General features: G+C 40.0%; 1 protein-coding gene across 7 annotated transcripts in view; it reads right to left on the minus strand.

The window, feature by feature from the left end:
• Nucleotides 1-1,651: 1,651 nt before the first annotated feature.
• The window catches only part of Nfat5 (nuclear factor of activated T cells 5), a 97,975-nt gene continuing 75,073 nt past the window's right edge, over nt 1,652-24,553 (minus strand). For all 7 annotated transcript variants that reach the window (XM_021632745.2, XM_021632737.2, XM_021632754.2 and 4 more), the window contains 4 exons: nt 15,077-15,225; nt 11,623-14,110; nt 10,460-10,703; nt 1,652-9,810 (listed from right to left, as the gene is read on the minus strand). In XM_021632745.2, coding sequence (XP_021488420.1) covers nt 10,468-10,703; nt 11,623-14,110; nt 15,077-15,225 — 2,873 coding nt within the window. In that variant the 3' untranslated portion in view covers nt 1,652-9,810; nt 10,460-10,467. The remainder of the gene's footprint in view (nt 9,811-10,459; nt 10,704-11,622; nt 14,111-15,076; nt 15,226-24,553) is intronic.

Below are 24,553 nucleotides of genomic sequence, written 5' to 3' on the forward strand. Positions count from 1 at the left end.
CCTACCAGTCGGAACTCCCTCAAAAACAATGATCCTTCCTGGAGCAGCTCTCAATGGCTAACAGCATCACAGTGAGGGGTGAGGCCTGAAGAGTTCCTCTCCCTCTATGCTAGAACTGTGGCTGGCTGGATCTTCTGCAGATAATCTTGGATGCTGTGAGTTCATGATTACAATGCCAGAGGACTGGATCTTTCAAGAAGGTAAAGTGAAATGGTACCTAGAACAGGGTGGCATCAGGACTAGTAATGCCAATGCTGTATATTTACTGTGAACTAGGAACCAGGTAAGCGAATATACATTAACTGGCTTAGCCCTGGGACAGCCTTAAAGGGTCAGTCTCCTTTACAGGGAAAAAAATAAAAAATGGAGTATGGGGTTGTACAGTAAAGTGTAGAAGTCAAGGCTCCACAGGATCAAACCAGAGTTCTTGCTTTTGACATTTGTGATGTGTGCATACCTGCAAACACGCCATGGTGCATTTGTGGAGGTCAGAGGACAAATCTGCAGGTCCTGGGGACTGAACCCAGGTTGTCAGGCTTATGAGACAAACACCTTTACCTGCTGAGCCGTGGTAGTCCATATTTTTGTTTCTGAAAGACTAATTTTATTTATGTATATGTGTGCTTGTCCACATCCATATGCTTGGAGGTGCCTGCAGAGGCCAGAAGAGGGTGTCTGGTTGCATGGAGCTAGAGTTACTGGCAGGTGGGAGCTGCCTGATACGGGTGCCAGGAACCAAACTCAGGCCATCTGCAAAGCAGCATGAGCCATCTTTCCATTTTGGTTATTTTACCTTTCCAGTGCCGTTTAAGCTTATTAATGAGGAAAGTTAACGTTTTCTGGTCTTATGTGCACATGCAGGCATACCTATGTCTGTGTGTGGAGGACACACAAACAGAACTTCAGGTCTGTTTTGATTGCTCTGTACCTCAATCCCTTAGTTGGGTTCTCCACCCTTACCTGGAGCTCAGAGACTTGGGTCAGCTAAGCATTGAGCTCTGGGGAGGCCCCCAGTTCTGTCTCCCCAGTGCTGGGGTCAGGTGCCTATCACATCTGGCTTTTCCTGTGGTGGTAGGATCTCAACTCAGTCCATCTTTGTTGGCATATACTTTCTTGGCTTGCCTTGGAAACACAGATATCTGCCTACGCCTGGCTCCTGTGTGCTGGGACTAAAGGCATGTAGCAGCATGCTCTGCTAAGGCAGCTCGGTATATACTGTCCTCATGGTACCCTTGTGTCACCTCGATTATTGTTTTTCTTCCACTCACCCGTCTGGTTAGAGGACATATTAATTGTAAGTACTCTACGATCTGTCTGTGTCACTGCATGCACTGAGCACCACCAGCAGCGATATCCACTACTGTCTGATAAACACCAGTTTACACAAGTGGATGTGACTACCAGAATAAAGAGATGGCCTGAGTGAGGAGCTGAGGAGGGGGACACTGACTTTCAGGAGAGCCTCTCCCTGTGTAACTATGTGTGTGCTCATGATGAACTGACACACTAACACAGTGAGTACTCTGCCTGACAAAACACGTAGGTACAAAATAACAACTCAGATGGTTCCTATCCCCTTGGCGGTTTGTTGCTGATGCATTCAGGCCAAAACAAAATCTGAGGAAAAAAAAGATTGCCACCCACTGCAAAATGAAAACTTTCAATGTTTTATTTTTGACTGCAGCTGTTTACAGAAATATAATTGCGAGTATACAAATGTTCCAATAGAAGCAAAATATCTTTTTAATATTTAACAAGTTATCACAGATACCTAAAAACATAGATGCAAATGAAATTCCCCCAGAGAACAAACCGAGAATATCTGGCGTCAGTGCTCTGAAATTCCAACTATGAAGCCATATACACAGTGTCACTCTTACGTCATTGCAGGACAATGCAAGAAGGCAGGTCAGTGGTTGATCAGTGTGCTCAAGCAGATAAAATGAAATAAAAACTCAATTTTCAGCTGGCAGAATGGCAGCTAAATCACTTGAGAACAGGTTAATGAAATATTCCAAGTTACTCATTAAAACAGGAAGTAAAAGGAGAGTGAAAGTCAGTCAAGTTGCCAGGAAAGCAGCAGTCACTTGGAGCTCATCCTTAGAAGCAACAAGGTGAACAGACACATTCATTAGCTCGAAGGGGTTTAACTGCGCTGCAGAAGGTCTCTAGGGAGTGAAACTGTGATCGCTTCAGTGCAGGACAGCTCCCTTTCTTTCTCTCAGTCTCTGTCTCTCTCTCTTTGGTACTGGGGACTGCACTACCTTGGGCCTTGTGCACACAAAGGCCCTACCACTGAGCTTTAACTCCAGCCAGGACAGGATTTTTCTGGTGACAGGAGTTTGATTCCAAATGCACTCTCAGGCATCTTGGTCGTGTAGGAGTGCAAGCTGTCCCGAGGCTCACTGGCTAAAATAGTAACAACAGGCTGCCCCTACAAGCTATGCGCACTACTCCTGGGGTGGAGGAAGGAGCGATGTGAGGGAGCGGGTAGGGGTGACATGGGTGAATGCAGGGTTTTTAAAGGAAGTATTACAAACCTGGGTTGAATAGACTGTGTGGAATACTCTGGATCCAGTGACAGGTGATGCACTCACAAAGAAGGAAAGGGGGGTGTCTCTAGAGCATCCCAACGGTTTGCCTACTTACTTTCCAGCACCAGTTTGTAGAGTAAGCCACTTAGCACTGCTACTGAGGAGCAGACAGCAGTGATTCTCAGAAAGCAAGTATTCATTTCGTTTTAGTCTGAAAAGTGAATCTTTCGTGAGTTAACTCATCAGTGATTTGTAAACAGTGGAAGGAAGATTAATGATGGAAGTGCTGAATTGTAAAGGAAAAAAATGAACAAACTTGCTTAGCTTATATTTATTAAGATGCAGACAACTGAGAGGGGAGGAATGCCCAAACTATAAAAAGCACTGTCTTATTATTTTGCTAAGTACTTCATTTGAAGCGTGAGTTCCAAGGAGAACCATCACTCTACTGCACCGTTCAAATGGCAAGTAGGCTACTTGAAAAAAAAAATCCCTTATCTATTAAGAGAAGAAATTAAATAAGGTGCTGTGTTGGCCTGGCCAGCCATCTAGCTGAGATTTACTACCTCAGATACAAGAAAAATGATATGGAATGGCAATTCTGTTCTGAGAGCTGGCCAGAGCAAAACTGTGGTCTGCTGGTAAATTAAGAGGCAATGAAGAGAAAGCTTGTATTACACTGCCCACAATGTACCCATGTTATGCATAAACAGGAGACTGTAGCACCCATCAATTATTTTAGCTAAGTAAATGTCGCAACAATTAAAGAAATACAGAACACTGCACCTATATATTGAAATCAGTCCGTTAATGTAATGTAAACTTTTTAGTCAGTGGTAGGGAAATGTCAGACTAAGTTGAATTATCAATAAGTACACTGTATATACATAAACAGGCATTTCTTAGGCAGTACTGAGAATAAATTACTACTGTTGATAAATGATCACAGATAACCAGGTAAAGCGGAGTATACATGAGGAAGGAGTAATTATCTTTAAGAGTGGGGAAGAGATTCTCTCGCTTTCAGCAGACAGAGCTCATACAAGTGCCTCTGAAGCTCAGGGTGCACTGGACTCGCCTGGGGACCTGGGTCAGATAGACTGCTGGGCCCTACTTCAGATCTAATTCAGTAGGCCTGAGCTAATGCCCAGGAATGCGCACCTCTAATCTAATTAGTTCCCCGCTCACACTGATACTAGCTGCTGGGTGGAGGGCCAGACCGGTTTGCATAAACCGCACAGGTAGAAGGCATACACGATAGCAATCTTATAGAGGGGACATAAAATACATGGGAAGGGAAACGGTACTAAGCAGCTCCCCAACACACTCAGCCAGTCGGTCTGCGGAACTGCGGTCACTTCCCTACAGCTACATTTCAGTCTTGAGTCCTTTAGAAAACAGTAACTTCACACTTATTCCAAATTCCAAGTCACTTTAAAAAGCAGCCACCCAACACACTAAACCACCTATCCAAAAGAAAAACGGATGCAGTATTCTCACTAGTTAAGATATAGTCTTGGCTTTTTTGGAATGATTAAAGTGCACACTAGAGTATTAAGAACACTGCATAAACGTTTGCCACCTTCAGTCCACCAAGTCACAAAAAAACACCGTATGGGGAACACAGCTCTCCTCCAGAGTTTGGTTACGGCGGTCCTTGATTTGTTGCTGAAGGCCCTGTCTTCAATGCCACCTGTGGGAAGGAGCTAGCTCAGAAACGAAATGGGCTAAACCAGGACACTCAATCCAACTGTATCTGACACTAAGAAATTACATTAACTCTCCCACAACTCAAATGACCTCTTCCTAATTTTTTTCTGACATTAAGCTTTCCAAGGCCAATTAACTAAAGTTCTGATAAATGATAAATAAACTACTTTGCCAAAAAAAAAAAAAAAAAAAGAAAATCAATGTTAGCCCTAGGCCTGTTTTAGTGACTGCTTTTCCCTCCGCTAATCAGGGTCAGGGAAGAGGCTATGAGCTGTGTCTTCGTGACATTTAACATACATGTGTGTGCATGGAATCTCACAGAGATTCAGTTGAGACCCATCTATAAATTTTTGGGAGGAGAAAATTAGACTTGATTCATTAGAAGCTGGGACAGAACACACTTACTTTCCCCAAGCAATTCTCCCAAAGCACTTTCTCTGTTATTTTTAAAAAGTCAAAGGAACTGACCTAGTCATCTTCTATAGTAACCAAGAAATGAAGAAAAAAAATAGCCTAATGGAAAGAGTACAAGTTGGGACCTGATAATACCAGCTGTTCACATAATTTTGGCAATAGTGAAAGGTGGAATTATTAAGAAGGGGGCACTGGCATGATAAAAAAAGGCACTTTTCTGTAACATTTAATCTATATATAAAATATTAATGTAAAAATTGCCTGAAGGAACAAGAGCAGTAAAAAACAGAATTTTATAACTATATGAGGCTTAGAATGGCATGAAAACAGAGAGTTTAAAAGTAACTGGGGCATTGGGACAGCTTATGATATTGTAGAGAGTCAATCTCCTGCATCACGGATGTCACCTCCACAGTTAGCTCCAGTTACAAAAGCAGGCAGAAGGAGAAAGCTCTCAAGAATGTGTAATAGGCGAGTGCTAATCCTCCTGCTAGTGTGTGCGCTCAAGTTCTCTTTCTCTCCTTTTGGTGGTGCTGGGGAGCGAATCCAGGGCCTTGCGTGTGCCGCATAAACCCCTACCTCTGTGCCACACTCCCAGGGCTGTGTCACTTCGCTCACACATTCGCCGAGCTACAGGTCTTGTTTCTCACTGAGCAAAGCACGCAGATATTAAATGGCTGTCTTGGATAGAGATGGAGCCTGTGCTTGAGATGCCGAGTAAAGCCACAAGAATTCCCATGACTTTCAATGAAAGATCAGCAAACAGGGATAACAAAAAATTTTACAAGAAAAATGAACAATTTTGTAAATAAGTATAACTATGCTCAATTTAAGAATTATTCAGGCCAGGCACGATGGTGCACGCCTGTAATCTCAGCGCTCATGGAGGCAGAGGCAGAAGGATCTCTGTGAGTTCAGGGCCAGCCTGATCTACAAACTAAGTTCAGGACAGCCAGGGCTACACAGAGAAACCCTGTCTCGAAAAACCAAAAGAAAACAAAAAGTTCAGTCATTTCATCATGGTTTGTATTTGCTGACAGATTCCATTTTTCCCCTAACAAACATTTACAATGGCTTCAAAAGGCCAAAGGGCCCAGATAAGGTACTTCACATATGCAAGCCCAACACTTGGACAGCATCGTGCAACCTCATTGGGGAAATAAAACCAAACACTCTTAAAAGGCCAAAAGGAATTATCACTTTCATTCTGAAGGGACATATGCACAATTTCTTCCTTCTATTTTTTTTCTGGGTACAATAGCCAAAATTCTGATAGGCAATAAATCTACCATAATAAAACTCTAAACTATAACTCACAATATTATACAAAGGGGACAAGGAAGGATGGGAGAATGGGAGGGAGGGAAAGAGGCCTCCTGTTAATACTGCTTCTATAATAAACAAAGCCCTTTAAACACTTGTTCTAAGGAGACGGGGTAAGACAGATCTACTTTGGCTAAAACCCAAATAGCAACATGATGTTAGAATCAGAAAAGCCCACAGTGAAGCTTAGGAACAAATTATCTAACATCTTCTCCTTGTTGTGGAATAACAGTAAGAAATAACACACACATGCAGCGCACAGGTGTGCACACACACGCGCATGCACACACACAACGGGGGTCAGGGTGGGGGTTTGGAGGGAGAGAGAGAGAGAGAGAGAGAGAGAGAAGCTCCAAGCGTTTCTGTGAGTTGCCAAAAGCAAGAACCGAATGTAACAGAGAAATAAAATGTAGTTCACAGTTTATTTAGGTCCTTCTGCCAGATATAAACCGTGATTCCCAAGGCATTTGCCGGCTCACTGAGTCTTCCCATTGGCAGCTGTAACTTGTGACAGTAACTGGGAAGCTGCATTCTTAGTACAAGTATCAACCACTGAGCTAACTCTTCAATAAGAAGACAAATACTTTTTGTAACCAAATATGTATTCAGAATAATGTACTTAACATGGACCTTTCGGGGCAAGGAACATTTAACAATGTAAGAAAACAAATAAGCCTCCGTCATGTTTGAACAGGAATATGGTAGCATAGCACAGCCCTTGAAGTGTAAATAACCACAGAAGTGATGAGACTGAAAATGGGGGTTTCTGCCTCCATCCACAAAGCACTACAGTTCGGGTGATGTTCTATTCTAAACTTAGACATTAAGAAACAGAAATTGGTCCCAGTGACTTGGCATTGCCAATCAGCATTTTATAAGGATAAGCTGCTAGTACAGAACAAGTAGAAGCCACCACACAAAGCCAGACTTCTTGCTGCCACATCATTCATGGTGCGGTCATAAAAAACCTAATTTGATCTTGGTGAACAAACAATTGAGTCTCCTACACAATCTCAGAAAATACTTCAGAAAACCCAGAAGCAAACATGGTTTTAAGCTTTCACTTCTGTGTTTTCTAACACCCACTAGGTCTGCTTTCTGTGACGCTCCAGACAATACTTGGGTGTCTGTTTTCCATTTTAAATTTGAAGCACTGAACTGTGTGGTTGACCCTTCTTGTGATCCGAACTGTGCTGGGTAACTTTTCCCTATAGGAACTGGGGGAGGAGGGAGATGTTGAGAAAATACTTTTGTTTACAGAATTTATAAAGTAGCTCTGGATATTAAAAGATGGGGAAATGTTATTAAAATTACAAACATGGTATTTTTAGTGTCTTTATAAATAAAAAGCATAGGATACAGAAAGCCAATTAATAACAACAACAACAACAATAATAAAATATTAAATATATAGTGAACAAAGACAGAGTGGCTCATTCTTGTCAAACACCATTTGACACACTGCCTCAATGAGTTGCCTTGCTCTTTAACATCTCGCTGAGTGAAAGATCCAGCAAACACACAGTAAGTTGCCTTCAGCTCAATAGTAACATTGAGGAACTGCCAGATGGAATGGCTACAGATAAATAGGCCATTTGCTTCAAAAGGTGCTTAAATACTCAAGAAAGACATAACAAACCCCCCTCACTGTTATCAGACGCCACGTTGTGGTAGAACAGACAGACTCACAAATTTACCACAAAAATGTGTGGCAAAAAAGAATAGTTTATATATGTATATATATATATATAAATTTCTATATTTATGCCAATGTACTCACTCAGTACAAATAGCAAAATAGTATACCATTTCCTAAATATAAAATATAGCTTTCCAAAAAAATGAAACACACATTAGATATAAACCATCCAAAACTTGAACGATTGAAAACTGTTTTCAAAATTAAATGACCAGAGTAGGTCTCTTTCTGAAAGTTCCCTTCATATCGGCAAGAAGCCTGTACTACTGAAAACGTAATCCAATGCCTCTCAAAGAGAGAAAGGAAGGGCCAGGGCGGAGAAAGGAGACAGAAAAAAGCAAATGACAAGAACAACAGTTAAAGAAGAAGGAGGAGTCACAAAGGGGAGGGGGAATCTGGATATATAAACTAAACCAAGATCACAGCTCCACATAGTTCAACAAAATGTGTAGGACAGGGGGAGAAAGAAAGAAAGGAAAACTAAGGAAAAGAATAACATCCGCTAACTGGCTAATTTTTAAACACTTAGAAAGTAAAAGAAATGAACAGGATACCAAAACATATCAATACACAGAAACTGCATACATGTTGGCCTACTGCTGCAGTGACATGTTCCACATGCCAAAGATAAATGAGACATGAGCATGTGTCCAAATGTAGGTGGTAATGAGAAGCAGGCACCCCACGGGTGGCAAGAACACCCAAAACTCTACAACTAATGCTACAAATGCAAGTTCTGGAGTGTGTAATTTTGCTCTCTGTTAATGTAATACAAATTAATTCTTCCTTTTAAATCAATGACACGACCCTGTAAAGCCCAAGGCTTGTGAAACCATCAAGTAAGTGACCACTTTAACTGTAAAGCACTGAGGTGACAAATGAATTATAGTCACTGCAGCTCAGGGAGAAGTAATAGTTTGAGAAAGTTCTGTTTGCCTTATATGTAAAATGTAAATTTATACTATTTTTAATTAGAGGGAAAAATTTGAAGACTTCAGAACAGCACCGTTCATGGAAGAAAAAGGAGAAGAAAAAGAAGAAAGAGAAGAGGAAGAAGAAGAAGAAAAAGAAAAAAAGGAAGAAGAAGAAGGAGAGGAGGAAGAAGAAGAAAAAGAAGAAGAAGAAAAAGAAAGAAAAAAAAAAGGATTGTTTTTTCTGTCAACTCCCAGTAATTCCTAAAAGAGTATTCCTGGGCCTGTGCTGCTGACTGCTAGGTCACTGAATAAACATGGCTGCCTTCTCTAAATTACTACAGGGTCATAAAGCCAGTAGTAAGTGTATTAATAGCTATCTAAAACTAAAAAGAAAATGAGGAAAACAATACAGATGCATATAAAAAAGGAATACTAGCCTAACGCCGGGTTAGAAGAAAACAGACTCTAATTACTGTCAGTTTAAACTACTGAAGGAGAATATGAGAACATGTCATATATTAACCCCTTCATTTTCATAGAACAAAATATTTTTATGCAGTTATGGCTAAATCCCTTAGAAGTACAGAGAACTAACAACTCTCTGAAAAATGGCTGTAGTAACATTCTAGCTGTACCTAGTTTTGTAAGCATGTATCTGCTTGTAAGGAGGAATCCTTATATCTGCAGAGTTCTTTTTTTTTTTTTTTTCCTCTGCAGAGTTCTTAATACAGCTTCTTTGTCAGTAAATTATTCCTTCAGTTTCTCCATGAAAGCTGAAAGAAACTCCTTCACTTTGGCCAACAGCCATGTTTTACACATCAACAAAAGCACAGCCTTACTCATTACTCAACCTTACTTTGTCCTAAGCCATTACTTGACTAAAATAATGCAGGAAAGGAATTAAGAACGTAAGTAAACACGACAAATATGGTTTTCTAATAACAATAATAACTGCAGCCTTGGATTTTAAAATGTAGGACAAAAGCCACAATTCTGTCAGCTGGAAACATCCAACAGACTCTCAGTCATCACTGTTATTAGAAATAAAAAGCACATTGGTGGCAAATCACTGCAACAGGCAGCATGGGTATACTCTTTACAGCCAGGAAATCTGTCCATTTGCTCAAATGTAGTTCTTCTAACAGTTCAATAATCTTCATGGAACCACAAGTTCTCAGGACATTTTGGAATCATCATTACTTTCTTCGTGGAATTTCTAGGGAAAAAAAAATCAGTATCTCACTAGGGAAGAAAAACATTTGTAAAGTGCATGTCGCCATGAATGACCCAAGGAAACTGTCTTTTGTAGGGAACCTCATCACATTCGGTCTCTCTTGCTTTTTTGGTATACTAGGTACTGAACCTGGGCTGTCAAGTATGCTGGTCAAATGTCCACTTGCGATATATTCCCAGTTTTTAATACTTGTTATTTTATAGAGTTTTCTCTCTCTTGCTCTCCTCCTTTATGAATGCTTCTAGAGCCCACGTGCTAGCCCAATGTCCTGTCATTCTAAAGCAAAGCTCTCAGCCAGAAGGAATGCCCAATATTTCCTAACTTATCTAAGCTATCATTCAATGATTTTTCTCAAAGCAAAAGTACTAATTTATTTTTGGTTTTTCGAGACAGGGTTTCCTGGACTCATTCTGTAGACCAGGCTGGCCTGCCTCTACCTTCTGAGTGCTAGGACTAAAGTTGTGCATCACCACACCTGGCCAAAACACTATTTTAGTATATGTGCTGCCGAAGCGAGCACCAAAACACTATTTTAAAAGCATAAGGCCTAAGCAGTGTTATTAACCCAAATGTGTTATAAATAAAAAATTTATTAATGTTTTTCACTAAGAGGTCAAAATACAATACTTACACATCTCACTAAAAGGAGCCAGTTAAATTGTTCCCTTGGCTTTGCAATGAAACAAGCAGATCGATCTTTTCCATGCTCTGACTGCTGTTCACAGAGGGGGCCAGCGGGGAAGTCTCCGGCATTTGTTGAGAAAGAAGTGTTGTCACAGAAGACTGGCCCTCATTTTGTGGTTGGCCTGGCTGATTTATGGCCATCAGCTGATCTGGCAATGTGGCTGGTCCGGAGGTTAAAAGCTGACTACAATCTGAAGAGACAGCAAAATCAGAAATACCTGGTTAGTTAAGATTTGTGAAAAACAAAAACAAAAACAAAAAACAAAAAACAAAAACAAAAAAACCTTTTAGTTTCGAGGGGAAATTCACTATGCTGATCTAACTGAGGTAGGTACTTGACAGCCTAAGGAAATGGTTTTCACAGGCTGACACTAAAATTTATCTTGGAATTCCTCTAAACATATATAAAAGTACTACTGAGGCTGGGTATGGTGGCATACACCTTTAATCTTAGCATTTGGAAAGTAGAATAGATGAGCTTTTGTACCAGCCTGGTGTACATAGTGAGTTCCAGGACAGCCAGGTCTACATACTAAAGAGTCTATCTCTAAATAAAGAAATAAACACATTCATACAAACTAAAGTACTACCTAGGTATCAATCAAATCCTATGGAATTACTTGATGTAACATGAAAAAAAAAAGGGTGTCTCCCTCTTTAGAAAACAGCTTGATATTTTCTGTCATTCTTATTTCATTCTTTCAAATTAATAGCTTAAAATGGCAGACACATTTTTTACACATCACTACATTTAACCCTCTTAATATTTTTGTGAGGTATAAAAATTATCACTTCTTTTTGGTTTCTGCTTCTGGGACAAGGTCTCATGTATCCTAGGCTGGCCTCAAACACACTATGGAGCCACAGATGACTTTGAATTCCTGATCCTCCTGTCTCCACCTCTGAAGGGCTAGGACTCCTGGCATGTACCATCATGACCAATCTAAAATGATCACTTCTGAAAATATGGTAATTAGGCCTATCAAGGTTAAATAACTTGTCCAAGACCCCAGTCTTTAGTTGGAATTTTCTACTCTGCTCTTAAACCACTCTGCTTTGAGCTTCCTTATAATACTCTCAAATGAATACTGAGAAATTTGACTTTCTTACTGTTTTGAATGCCAAATAAGAACATTCCTGAAGTCTGCTGAGAAGAGCCAGGAGAATTCTGTAGTTGGTTCATTGTGCCTCCTGTAGTATTGTGAAACAAAGTGGCCTGTGGCTGGGGTGAAGAAGTGGCTCCTTGGATTCCAGGCATGTTGTTTTGAGTGGAATAAAGAGGAGACTGCTGCATGTCTGGCTGGTTTATACTGGTTTGCAATGCAGACATGGATGCTGGAGAGAGGAAGAGTGTTACTTGCTGCTCTTGAGAACTAGGTGACCCTTGAACCAACTGGATCTGAGGAGAATTATGGAACAAGGTGGTCTGTGGTGACTCAGACTGCGTAGGACCTGGGTTCTGAAGTGAGGAAACAGTAGGCTGATTCTGAAATTGCATGGGCTGCTGTTCTTGATTCATTGAAGTCATATTACTTTGCTGTTGAAAAATTGACTGGTTCTGCTGCTCCTGACTAGCCATTGGGTTTTGGTTTGGACTAAATATCAAGTTTGGTGGTGGCTGCTTCTGAGATGTCATTGTAGCCATGGCATTCTGATTACTGAATAAAATGCTCTGTTGCTGCTGTTGTTGCTGCTGCTGCTGCTGTTGTTGCTGCTGCTCCTGGGATGGAGAGTTACTCTGCATGCCAACTATTGGGCGCTGTGTTTGGAAAATTGTGCCTTGCTGGTTTTGAGGCATTGGATTAGGTGGAAGGGAGCCAAGGGCCACCGGAGGCTGAAACAAACCTTGCTGAGAGGGTTGTGCCTGTTCCTGGGAAAGAATAGGGGCCTGAATGTGTGAAATTGGAGGCTGCTGTTGAAAAGCTGCTTGCTGCTCAGTGTTTGATGTTGACTGAAGTGGAGAAATTGAGTTCTGTGTTGCAAAAAATGAAATCTGTTCTTCTTGGGCTACTGTGTTAGTTTGAAGATTATTTATAGAACTTTGGGAAAGAAATATGTTGGTTGACTGCTGATCTTGAGGAACTGACGAGCCCTGTAATACAGTGATGGTATTCTGGGAGTGAAACATTGAAGGCTGCAACTGTTCCGAGGATGCTGTGGAAGTCTGACTGTGGACAATAGGATTTGGACTATGAAAAATTGAACCTTGAGTATCTTGGGAAAGGTTCTGAGCATCAGCAATAGGATTTTGAGGATGAAAGAGCTGAGCCTGTGAATGAGAAGGCTGCTGCAAAAAGTTCCCAGACTGAAGTGACATCATCTCGCTCCCTTGCTGGAACAAGCTATTCCCTTGTTGCTGGGTACCACTATTCTGAACACTCATTATGTTTTTTGTAGATGAAAAGATGTTTACTTGAGATTGGCTATCTGCACTGTGCTGCATTTGAACCATTGTCTGAAAGACACTGTTCTGAATCTGTTTTGCTTGTGCTCCAGTTTCTTCTCCATCTCCTGAACTTGGTGCCTGAAACATAGTGGAGCCAGGGGTTGCAACCTGCGATGTGGTGGTTGTAGAAGTTTCATTTCCAGAAACTGTGGGGGAAGAAGAGAACAACTCACATTGCATTTGCATGTCCTCATTGGTAGGCAGTGCACTCATCATGTGTGAAGGCTGCTGGTAAACTGGAGACTGCTGAAGGCTTCCATTTGCTGAAGCAGCTGAGGGAAAGAGTTCTGACTGAATCTGGGCAGCTGCTTGGCAAATGCTCTGCTGCATCTCCATCACCATTGCAGCGGATGACTCCATCACTTGCTGCTGCTGTTGCTGCTGCTGCTGCTGCTGATTAGAGAGTGTGTTTTCAGTCTGTTGATGGACACTGTCAGCTCTCCCAGGTAGTAAGTTATCTGGTCTGGTGTGAACCGCAGACTCAGTAGAGGAAAACATTCCAGGGCTTACACTATTTTGAATTTGACTGACTTGGAAAATGTCTGCATTAAGCTGTTCTTGAACATTCTCATTACCGTCTGGAGCAGAAAACAGAACAGAAGATAACTGTTGTTGTGCCTCTAAAACCTGTTGGACCAAGTCAACACTTCCACTGCCACCACCAGCAGTGCTGCCTGTAAAACTTCCTGCTTGCAGCTGCTGAATAGTACTCTGGAGCTGACTCACACTATTTGGTGATGGAAAAATATTTGATGATATCTGCTGCTGTAATGTCTGTGCTTGTTCTTGTAGTGGGGACTGCTGTTGCTGTGATGCTTCAGTCAACTGTGACAAATTAACTACTGTGCCATCTGACTGTAATGTGTCTCTGGACTGAGCTTCTCTTGTCTGAAACTGTGTAGCCTGCTGCAGTAGTGCATCACTGCTGGGCAGCTGACTAGAAGCAGAAACTGCTGGAAAAGTCCCAGGCTGTGAGATGTCCTGTGTTTGGATAGTTGTCAGGGTCTCTGGGTTGTATGTTTTGGGCTGAAGCTGCTGATTTTCATTTTCAGAAGGCAAGTGGGAAGATGATGGTGACGAAAAGGACGCATTTCCTGCTATGTTAGAAATAGTTTCTAAAGTTTGCTGGGTTGATCCAACTGTCTTTGTAGTCTGAAAAATAAAAAGCCACAAATAATATGTACATATAAATATTAGAAAATCACATGTATTACTCCAAAAATTATTCCTAAGAATACATGCAGAATAAATTTTCTACTCTCCACTATCAACTAGAAGTCAGTAAAGACCGATTCTTTATGATATAATGTCTGACTTTCAGTTGTAAAGACAGTCAAACAAAAAGAACAATCAGTTATAGATATGTTTGGTCAAATTAAGAATAATCAGAGAACATTAAAATCTTAAGGTTTATGTGTAACCACGTTCAAAACACTTCTATACTGTGGACCAAAAGTAACATTACAAAGGGAAAAACAAGTGAAAAGGAGAATTAAACAAACAGTAGAGAAGGAACCATAAACAAAGTGTTTCTACCTTTGAAAATGCTAAAATCAGTGCTTTAATTTTAAATCAATTAATTTTGGGGAAAGGGTCTTTCTGTGTAGCCCAGGTTGGCCTTGAACTCACATCCTTGGTTCCTTGGTCCCAAGACCAACTTGAAGTATTCTATAAATACCACCTATCTCATAGGCCTTAATTCCTCCTCTTGCCAAAATGTGTACTGAAGTTACTTTATAAGCAATTTTACTGATCTATAAAGCATTTGCTCTGAAAAGCAAAATTCATTAAACATATCCAATGGAAAACAAATGTCAATGAAACAACAAAGGTGAATATAGCAATTTTTCATATATAAGAAAAGATATGGGGTACAGGCTAGAGAGGTGGCTCAGCAGTTAAGGGCCCTGGCTGCTCTTACAGAGGCCCTGAGTTCAATTCCCAGCAACCACATGGTGGCTGACAACCATCTATAATGAGGTCTGGTGCCCTCTTCTGGCGTGCAAGTGTACATGCAGATAAAGCACTCCTACATTTGATAAATACATAGATAAAATAAAAATTTAAAGAACCAAAAATAAAAACAAAAGATATAGGGCACTAGTTAACTTAACTCACCTGAAAAATAGGGGAAGATCTTTTCTCTGCTGTTACTTCCATTGGAGTGACATCTTCAGTCTTAATCATACTGCTTGATATCAGTGGAGTGATCAAGGCATTAGGAAGAATATTTACCTTATCTAAGTTACATCCACTCGTTTTCATTGCTACACAAATAAAAAAGAAAAGTTGTAATTCATAAAAACAATCTGTTTACTATAAGCCATGGTTTAAATCTATTTTTTCCCTTTGTTTGAAGTAATCTCTACACAGTCTATACTGGCTTCAAACTTGTCATCTTTATGCCTCAGCCTCCAAGAGCTCAAAGTACAGGTGTGTCGTACCCCCATACCTGGCTTATATGCCAATTTTATTTACTTATTTACTTAAATGTCTATTTTTTTGTGTTATAATGCACAATACATTTATTCCTACCTCATTTCTGAGAGAGATTCATGTAGTCCAGGCTGGTCTCAATCTAGATATGTAGCCTAGGATGACATCAAATTTCTGATCCTCCTGCCTTTGCCTGGAATTACATGTATGAGCCACTATGCTTGATATGCAGACACAATTATTGAGCCCTGGGCTTAACTCATGTTAGGCAGGCACTCTGCCCACTCTTCTACATCTCTGCTCTTACGTAACCTCCCTTTATTGAAGTGTGATTGGCTTAAAAGATTCTTGGTATGGACTAAGAAGGCAGACTTATTTATGTGCTACTATGATGAGGAATCAAACCTAGAGTCAGATGCAAGCTAGAAGAGAGCTCCAATACTAAAGAAATACCCATAGCTAAGTGTCCTGAGTTATAAACAATGCAACAGGGACATTGTCTTAGCATATTTTAGCATACAGACTGGTAGTCTCCAGGAAATTAAACACTCAGTTATAATCAAGTATTCAAAACTTTTAAGACTGAGATTATAAAAGTATTTCTCAGCAAAAGTTTTTTAAAAAATCAAGTAATTTACAAATTTTGTTCTCTGAATGAATATTTTGGAAACTTGAACAATTGAAGGTGTTATATTAAATGTGTTTCTCAACCATTTTTTACCTCTACCAACCTCCACTTTCAATAGCTATCTATTTACAGTTGGGAGAGGCAATTATTACTACCTTTCAACTCTACTTCTCCCCAACGCCTTGATTCTTTTTCTTTCTTCTTTTTAACCTTTACTTGAGAGTTTGCCATTGGTATTTTATGGAGCTTACTGTTATTGCTAGGGGCAGTCTCTGAACTGATCATGAAGCCTGATCTAGACATTTGAGACCCAAACTCTTATTACCTTGAGACTCTGAAAAGAAATACAGATCCTTTTTTTTTCTTTTTTCTTCTTCAAGACAAGGTTTCTCTTGTAGCCTTGACTGTCCTGGACTCACTTTGTAGGCCAGGCTGGCCTTGAACTCATAGAGATCCGCCTGCCTCAGCCTCCCTTAGTGCTGGGATTAAAGGTGTGCGGCACCACGGCCAGCTGCGTAATACAGATTCTTACTTTCCTTTCCCCTTTCCTTTCCTTTCTCCTTTCCTTTTTCCCTTTCCTTTCCTTTTCCTTCTTTCCTTCTTCCTTCCTTCTTTCTTTTTTGAGACAGGGTTTCTCTGTGTAGCCCTGGACGTCCTGGAACTCATTCTGCAAACCAGACTAGTCTCAAACTCCGAGATCCACCTTCCTCTGCCTCCCAGAATGCTGAGATCACAGGCATGCACCACTGCACCCAGCCAAAATACAGACTCTTAAGATGGAACAGACTATTATGCAGCTCATGCTGGCCTCAAACATTTCATCTTCTTTTCTCAGCTTCCAGAGTGCTAATGTTACAGGTCACATGCCACTATGCCTAGCATCTCATAAACTTTCAGATACCATTAGTTTCATTTTTATTCAGTTTATTTTTACATTTCCTTTTGCTATCTCTGCTCTCTTTAAAAAATATTTTTACTCTGTATATATGAATGTTCTGCCTGCTAGCAGGTATGTGCTCCATGCAACCACAAATGTCAGAAGACGGCACTGGATCCCCTAAAATAGAGTTACAGATGGTTGTGAGCCACCATGTCAGTGCTGCTGGGAATGGAAACCGGATCCTCTGCAACAGTGGCAAATGCTCTTAATTACTAAGACATTTCTTGAGTCACCTGCACTCTGTTTTTGAGACAGTCTCATGTTTCCCAGGATGGCTTAAAGCCAAAGCCAAAGATAACCTTGAATTTTTGATACTCCTGCTTTCCCTTTCCAAGTACTGGGATTACAGGTGTACAACACCATATCTGGTTTATGTAATGCTGGAAAGACAACCCAGGGCCTGATGCTGTTAGGCAAGCACTTTGCCAACTATGCCATATCTCTAGCTCAAAATCTCTTGTCTCTGCCTTCAAAGTGCTGGGGTTCAAGGTACGTGCCACTACTACCCAGCTCAAAACTTTCTCTTAATGTAAGATTTTCCTATTCTCTTTTTATTATTTCTGAAATTACACCAGAGTGGCCTCCTCCTGTCTCTACCATTATTACTGATTTCTTATTTGATTCTACTATAAGTTCAAAGACATAATTTCCCCCAGTTTCAATTAAATATAACTAGCAACAACAACAGAAAATCTCAGCAGTTTTCATTTCTATAATTTCCATTTGGTTCTATGTTTAGTTTTGACTTTCATTTCAAGAGAATTTAGAATTACTTGTGGCATTCATTTTATGGTCTATCTTTTTGTTAGATAGTTTCAACACTTTTCTTAATAGTCACCTTAGTTATCTTTTCTCATTCAAATTATTTTTCTTGGCTCATAGTATAAGAAATGATTTTAAAATTATTTCAAAGTCATGCTGGATTTTGTGTTAGGAGATGTGACTCCACTTAAACTGACTTCAGCAGGTTTAACTTGTTCACCTTGTTGAACTTGCACAGTTTCTGGTTTACCTAAGTACATCTGGTCTGTCTATTCCTAACTCTACCTGATGTGAGTGATGCTGTCTACCTAGAAGAAAGTGCTTTCTTGGGCTATTGGTGTCTTTGGAGAGGTAAATGAGAAGAGCATTTCTCCCGTATGCTTTTTCTGGGATCATAGTGGCAGCAGTCTTTCTAATCTATCACTGCTGGTGTCGTTAGGGTAGAGAATCATCTACATGGGCTGCTTCTAGTACCTTTGGGTACATGTGACCAACTGGGATGCCCATCTGGTTAGCTTTCAGACACTAGGCTGACATTTTTGTTTGTTTTTTAACACAGGGTCTCTCTACATAGTCCTGGCTGTCCTAGAACATACTATGTACACCAGGCAGCCTATAACTCACAAATATCCACCTGCTTCTGCCTCCCAAGTGCTGTCATTAAAAACATGGGCTGTCACACCTGGCTCTCATCAGCACAGACTGATTTTTGTCACTAGATAGAGGGTTGGAAGATTCCTAGCTTAGCTCTTCTACTTGGGTGGAGTGTCAGGAGCTGCTGGGGCTGGGTAAGAGTAAGGAAATACTAGCTTGCATATATCGTCAATGCAGAGAGGGCTGGCTTGCTGCTGTGTGGTCTGGCACAGGGGATGCATCAGGACCCACTGTTGCCGTCTCTGGAGGCAGACTGAGTGCTGCTGCTGCATATGGGTGGCTCAGTGCGCACTGGCCTCCTGAGTTCTGTGGACTCGGGGCTGCTGACAGGGGTAGACACTGAGTGTACTGGTCCTCGAAGGACTGCTGTTGCCACAGCAGGTACGATGGGGATACAGACTGGCTTGTAAACTTTCCTAGTGTGTTTGACTTCTTTTACACTTTAAAGCACTTTTAATCGGTGACTTATTTATAAGCTATTTAAAAGTAGTTAGGAAAAACAAGGACAAGTTAGCTTACATAGTTTTTGTTTTGGCCCTAGAACCCATAATAATGATTTGATGGATCTTAAAAAAAAAAATTAAATGGGGTTTGGGAGACAGACCGGTAGCAAAGCATGCATGTGTGCACACACACAAACATAATAACAATTTTTTTTAAATTAAAAGGCTTGAGATACTACTATTATTTTTCTTTTCTACATTTTCAATGTGTACTACTGAGTTCTATAATATTCTAGGCGTTATTCTATGTTCTGAGGGTTTAGTGATGATTAGGATAGTGTCTTCACTTTCTGAAAATTGTATTTCAGTGATGAATGAAAAAAAAAAGTGAAACATACAGTCTCTGATGCTAATGGCTAGTGGGATACTTTTTAAACCAATTCAGAAAAGCCAAATAATACACAAAATATACATATTTCATTATTTGTTGGAGGTTGGTCTAATGCTGATTACTGGCCTTCACAATCTCTTGAGGACAGAGAGAATCGTGGAAAACAGATGGAGAGGAAGAAGGAGGACGCCATGATGAATTAGCCTGAAGAAGAAACCATGTGGGGCTGGGAGGAAGGACTTTAATAATGGCATGAAAAGGCCCAGATGAAGAATAAAAGCAACTATTTATAAGATTATGGATGGAAAATAGGAGGATTAAGGATGGTATTGGATGGGGGCTGGAGATGGATGCTGAGGTGATGCAGACAGCATAGGTAAGAATATCTGCCCAAGGTAAATGAGGCAATTATAAATCTAACAAGTGCCTGTGTCTTACTACTTGTGATAGTGGGCTAAATAATACCACCATGATAATCTTAGGGCTAATAATAAATATTATATAGCCCAATACTCATTTCACTTATTTACAACAATTACTCCAATACTGAGCTAAACTTGTGAACAACACTGCTATTGACATTTGTTTATATGAAACAACTTTAGAAACTCAGGAAAACAAATTTTCCTGAAAGTATGTTGTGACCAAGTAGAACTCACACCAAACAAAAAATTTTTTTTGAGACAGGGATTCTCTTGGCTGTCCTGGACTCACTGTGTAGACCAGGCTGGCCTCGAACTCATGGGGATCTACCTACCTCTGCCTCCCTGAGTGCTGGGATTGCAGGTGTGCACTACCAAGCCCAGGCCCAAATATAAATTTTTATTAAAGTTAACCAGTTCCAGCAAGTCTGATGCCCTTCATCTGACAAAATATTCCTACATATAAATTTAAAAAGATATTTTAAAGTATGAGTTTAAGATTTACAAGAAAGCTGAATGTGGTGGCATATGCCTAGAATCTAAGCTCTTGAGAGGCTGGGGCAGGAAGATCACAAGTTTGAGGTTAGTAAGGGTTACAGAGCAAGATCCTATCTCAAAATTCTGGGGTAGCTGAACAGCTCATGCCTGTTATTCCATCTAGGAGTCTGAGGCAGGGAACTGTGATCAGTTCTAGGCCAGCCTGAGTTATAGTGTGAGACCCTGACTCAAAACCCATATCAAACCAAAACACTGGGGAGATTTTAAATTTCAACTTTTGTCATTTACTACCTGTGTGACCAACAAACAATTTTTACTTAATCTCTCTAAGCCTTGATTTATTTGCTTATAAAAATGATATAAAGACATGACATTTTTGTGATTTTGTGTTTGTTTGATTGAAGCAGGGTCTCTCAATAGATCCCTAGCTGTCCTAGAGACCTGCCTAACTCTGCCTCTCAAATGCTGAGATTAAAGGCATGCACCACCATACCTGCCTGGAATACACACACACACACACACACACACACACACACACGTACATATATATACATACACACATATACATACACACACACACATATCCCACACATATACATATATATGTGTGTGGGTATATATGTAACTCCTAGGCCCTGTACATGAAGGGCCAGCACTCTATCTCTAAGGCTACATCTCCAGCCTTTCACCTACAAAGTGAGAATGTACTAATTACTTTCATGGTCCTTTCAAGCCTTAATCTTGCCACATAATTACAACCAGTTAGAAAAAATTATATGTGCTCAACTGTTGTTTAAACTCATTAAATTAACCACACACCACAAATCAGGGTGAAACAAAGATGACAGAAAAATACAAGGCAGAGATGGAAAAAATGTTACATTGGTACTTTATCCCTAGGTCTATACATGACTAACTGAACCATCTCTCTATACTTAAATCTACCTGTACCAGCACAGGTATTGAAAACCATCTAGAAATATTCTGAGGAGTAGCTAGAGAGATGGCTTGGTGGTTATGAGCACTGACAACTCCTCCAGAGGATGTAGGTTTGATACTTACTTAGTACCACACTGCTGCCAATTACTAGCTGTAGCTCCAGTCCTAGAGTATGGATACCCTCTTCTGGCCTCCAGGGGCAACACACACGCACATGCACAGACATACATGCAGCCAAAACAACCATACACATAAATAAAGAAATGTATTTCTTTCTTTTTTCTTTCTTTCCTCCCTTTCTTTTTTGAGGCAGGGTTTCTCTGTGTATTCTTGGATGTTCTAGAACTCACTCTGGAACTCAGGCTGGCTTTGAACTCAGATATCTGCCTGCCTCTGCCTCCCAAGTGCTGGGATTAAAGACATGCACTACCACACTGCCCAGTAAGAAATATATTTCTAAAAAACTTTTTAAAAAAATTATGTATGTATGTACGTGTGTGTGTGTGTGTGTGTGTGTGTATGAGTGCTCTATCTGCATGTACACCTGCATGCCAAAAAAGGACATTAGATCCCTCTACAGACGGTTGTGATTGCCGGGAATTGAACCCAGGACCTCTGGAAGAAGAGATAATGCTCTTCTTCCATTGAGCCATCTCTCTACAAGTTTCTTACATGCACTTATTGTATTACACTTACATTACTTTTGTGTTAAAGATACATAAACACACACACATAGAGAGTGGGAAAAAGCTTACTTCAGAGAGCTTTCAATATGTAGCCACAGTATTATTTTTGAGTATCAAGATCTAAACGTTACTGCAATCCTTATAAGATTATTGCTGCAACAGAAATTTAAGTGTCATATATGCCATACAGTACTCACCATTAAAGTACTGCTGACTAAATATCCACACAGCATTTTGGCACTATACTAAGACTTCGATTCAAGGAATCTACAAGCTATTTATTAAGGAAAATTCCTAGTTCTGAAGCTATTACTGTCTTTTAATATAGATCAGGAATTGCTACTTAATTATTTTGTTGAGGTTGGGGATTTAGCTCAGTGGTAGAGTGCTTGCCTAGCAAGTGCAAGGCCCTGGGTTTGGTCCTCAGCTCTAGGGGGGGAAAAAAAAAGACAAAATTATTTTGTTTATGATGAGAAATGTAAAGTTAAAACCTGTAAAGCAGTTTAGAACTCAATATAATTTATATCACCACAAAATTATTTTATCCTACTTTTAATTGATATAATATTATCAAAATAAAGTCTAAATTGTGAAAAAGAATGTCCATTTCTTATCCAGTTTTTTTGGCTAGTAAGATTTTAAAGTTTTATTTATTTTTATTTTATGTTCATTGGTGTTTTGCCTGAATGTGCATTTGTGTGAGGATATGAGATACCCTGTAGTTGGAGTTAGAGACAATCGTGAGCTGCCATGTGGGTGGCAGGATTTGAACCCAGGCCCTCTGGAAGAGCAGCCAGTGCTCTTAACTACTGAGACAGCTCTCTGGCCCTTGGCTAGTAAGATTTTGTTCAAAGAACTAATTATTATTATTATTATTATTATTATTATTTTACCACTAAAAACAAAACAAAAAAGGCTTTGTAACCTTCAATGTATGACCATATGACCTTTTATATGAAATTTCACACAGAATTGGGCTGTGTTCTACTGAATCTGACACTCTATAAACACAGAGTTAAGGGATAACTATAGTCAGGCATGAGAGCTCACACCTGTAATGCCAGTATGCTGGAGGCTGAGACAGGAGATTGCCAGGAGTTCTAGGCCACCTGGTTAACAGAGTGAGATCCTGCCTTAAAACCAAACAGGATGGATTACTAACATACCTGACATTCTTTAGTAATTAGAGCATTCATCTAGTAAATGTGCATTTCCTTTCTTTCTTCCCTTCCTTCCATTCTCCCTCCACCCCAACCCCTTTTTTTGTGACAAGGTCTCAAAATGTATCCCTGACTATCCTGGAACTTGCTCTATAGACCAGGCTGGCCTTGAACTAACAGAGATCTACCTGCCTCTGCCTCCCTGAGTGCTGGGATTAAAGGTGTACACTACCACCTGGCTGAATGTGAATTTATTTCAATGACTGACACATAGCTATAAAATAAAGCTAAAACAAAATTTCTAGCTAAGCGACCTTATATAAACTACTCAAGTTTTGGCTTCCTTTCCTATGAAGAGCTCAGCACAGACTTCAAGCAAATGCTCAATAAATAATGCTCAGTTTAGTACTGAAAGATTTCACTGTAACTGATAAAATTTATCAAATTCATTATGCCCCTTGAAAACCCAAATTAATATATAATTTCTGAAATTTTATTTAATCCATATGGATTTAAGGGCAGAAAAATAGAAATAAAGCCCTAAATTACAGAACTGTGCATTATATAATCTGTACCTTTATAGGTAAAGGCACAAAAGCACTGTCACCACAGAATATAATTGTGGACCATAATCTGCCCTACCACATTGTAAAAGACTGAAGTTGGTTTATACCTATTGCTTCCTTTGCACTTAGGTTGTTTGAGATAGTCCTAGTATGAAGGATAGATGGGTCTTGAGCTCATGAAATTCCTGTTTCAGATACCCAAGCATTGACACTGTAGGCATATGCCATCATACCTGGTTCTTTACTTTTTTGTTTTTTGTTTGTTTTTTTTTTTTTTTAATTGGTAGGGGAGTAAATACACACGCCAGAAGTTGGGCTGGAGAGATGGCTCAGAGGTTAAAAGCACAGGCTGCTCTTCCAGAGGTCCTGAGTTTAGTTCCCAGCAACCACATGGTGGCTCACAACCATCTATAATGCCCTTTTCTGGCATGTAGGAGTACATGCATATAGAGCACTCCATAAAATAAATAAATAAATCTTAAAAAAAAAAAAATCCCAAAGTAACCCTTCAAATATCTACAATTCATATGTCAGGCTCATCAGTCTCAGGAACAAGTACAAACCCTGTAAGAAGGAAGCTTCATAATCTGTTTTACATTTTTGTATGACTTATATACATTTTTATGGGGTTTGGGTTTTATTTATTTTTTCCTATTTATGTATTTAACTGTGTATATGTGTGGGTATCCAAGTGCCATGGTACGTGTGAAGGTCAGAGGACAACTTGTGGGAGCTCGTTCCCTTCTTCCACAATCACCATGCGTGTTTTGAGGATGAAACCTACGTCATTGGGACTGGTGGCAAGTGCCTTTGTCCACTGAGCCATCCTGAAGGCCCTTTCGGGTTTTTAAACTGAAGAATTTAAAAACAAGTCCTCTACTCTTATTAGTTGTTATTTTGAGATAAGGACTTTCTATGTAGTCCATAGTAAGCTTGAACTCATAAGCCCTTTGCCGTCCAAGTGCTAGGATTCCAAGGATGCACCATCACAGTATCATGTCCAGTCTATTTTTTTTAAGTATACCTATATGCTAAATGAAGAAAAATATCAAGTTGAAAAACAGCTCTCT

Source organism: Meriones unguiculatus, chromosome 10, assembly GCF_030254825.1.
Source record: "Meriones unguiculatus strain TT.TT164.6M chromosome 10, Bangor_MerUng_6.1, whole genome shotgun sequence".
Classification (NCBI taxonomy): domain Eukaryota; kingdom Metazoa; phylum Chordata; class Mammalia; order Rodentia; family Muridae; genus Meriones; species Meriones unguiculatus.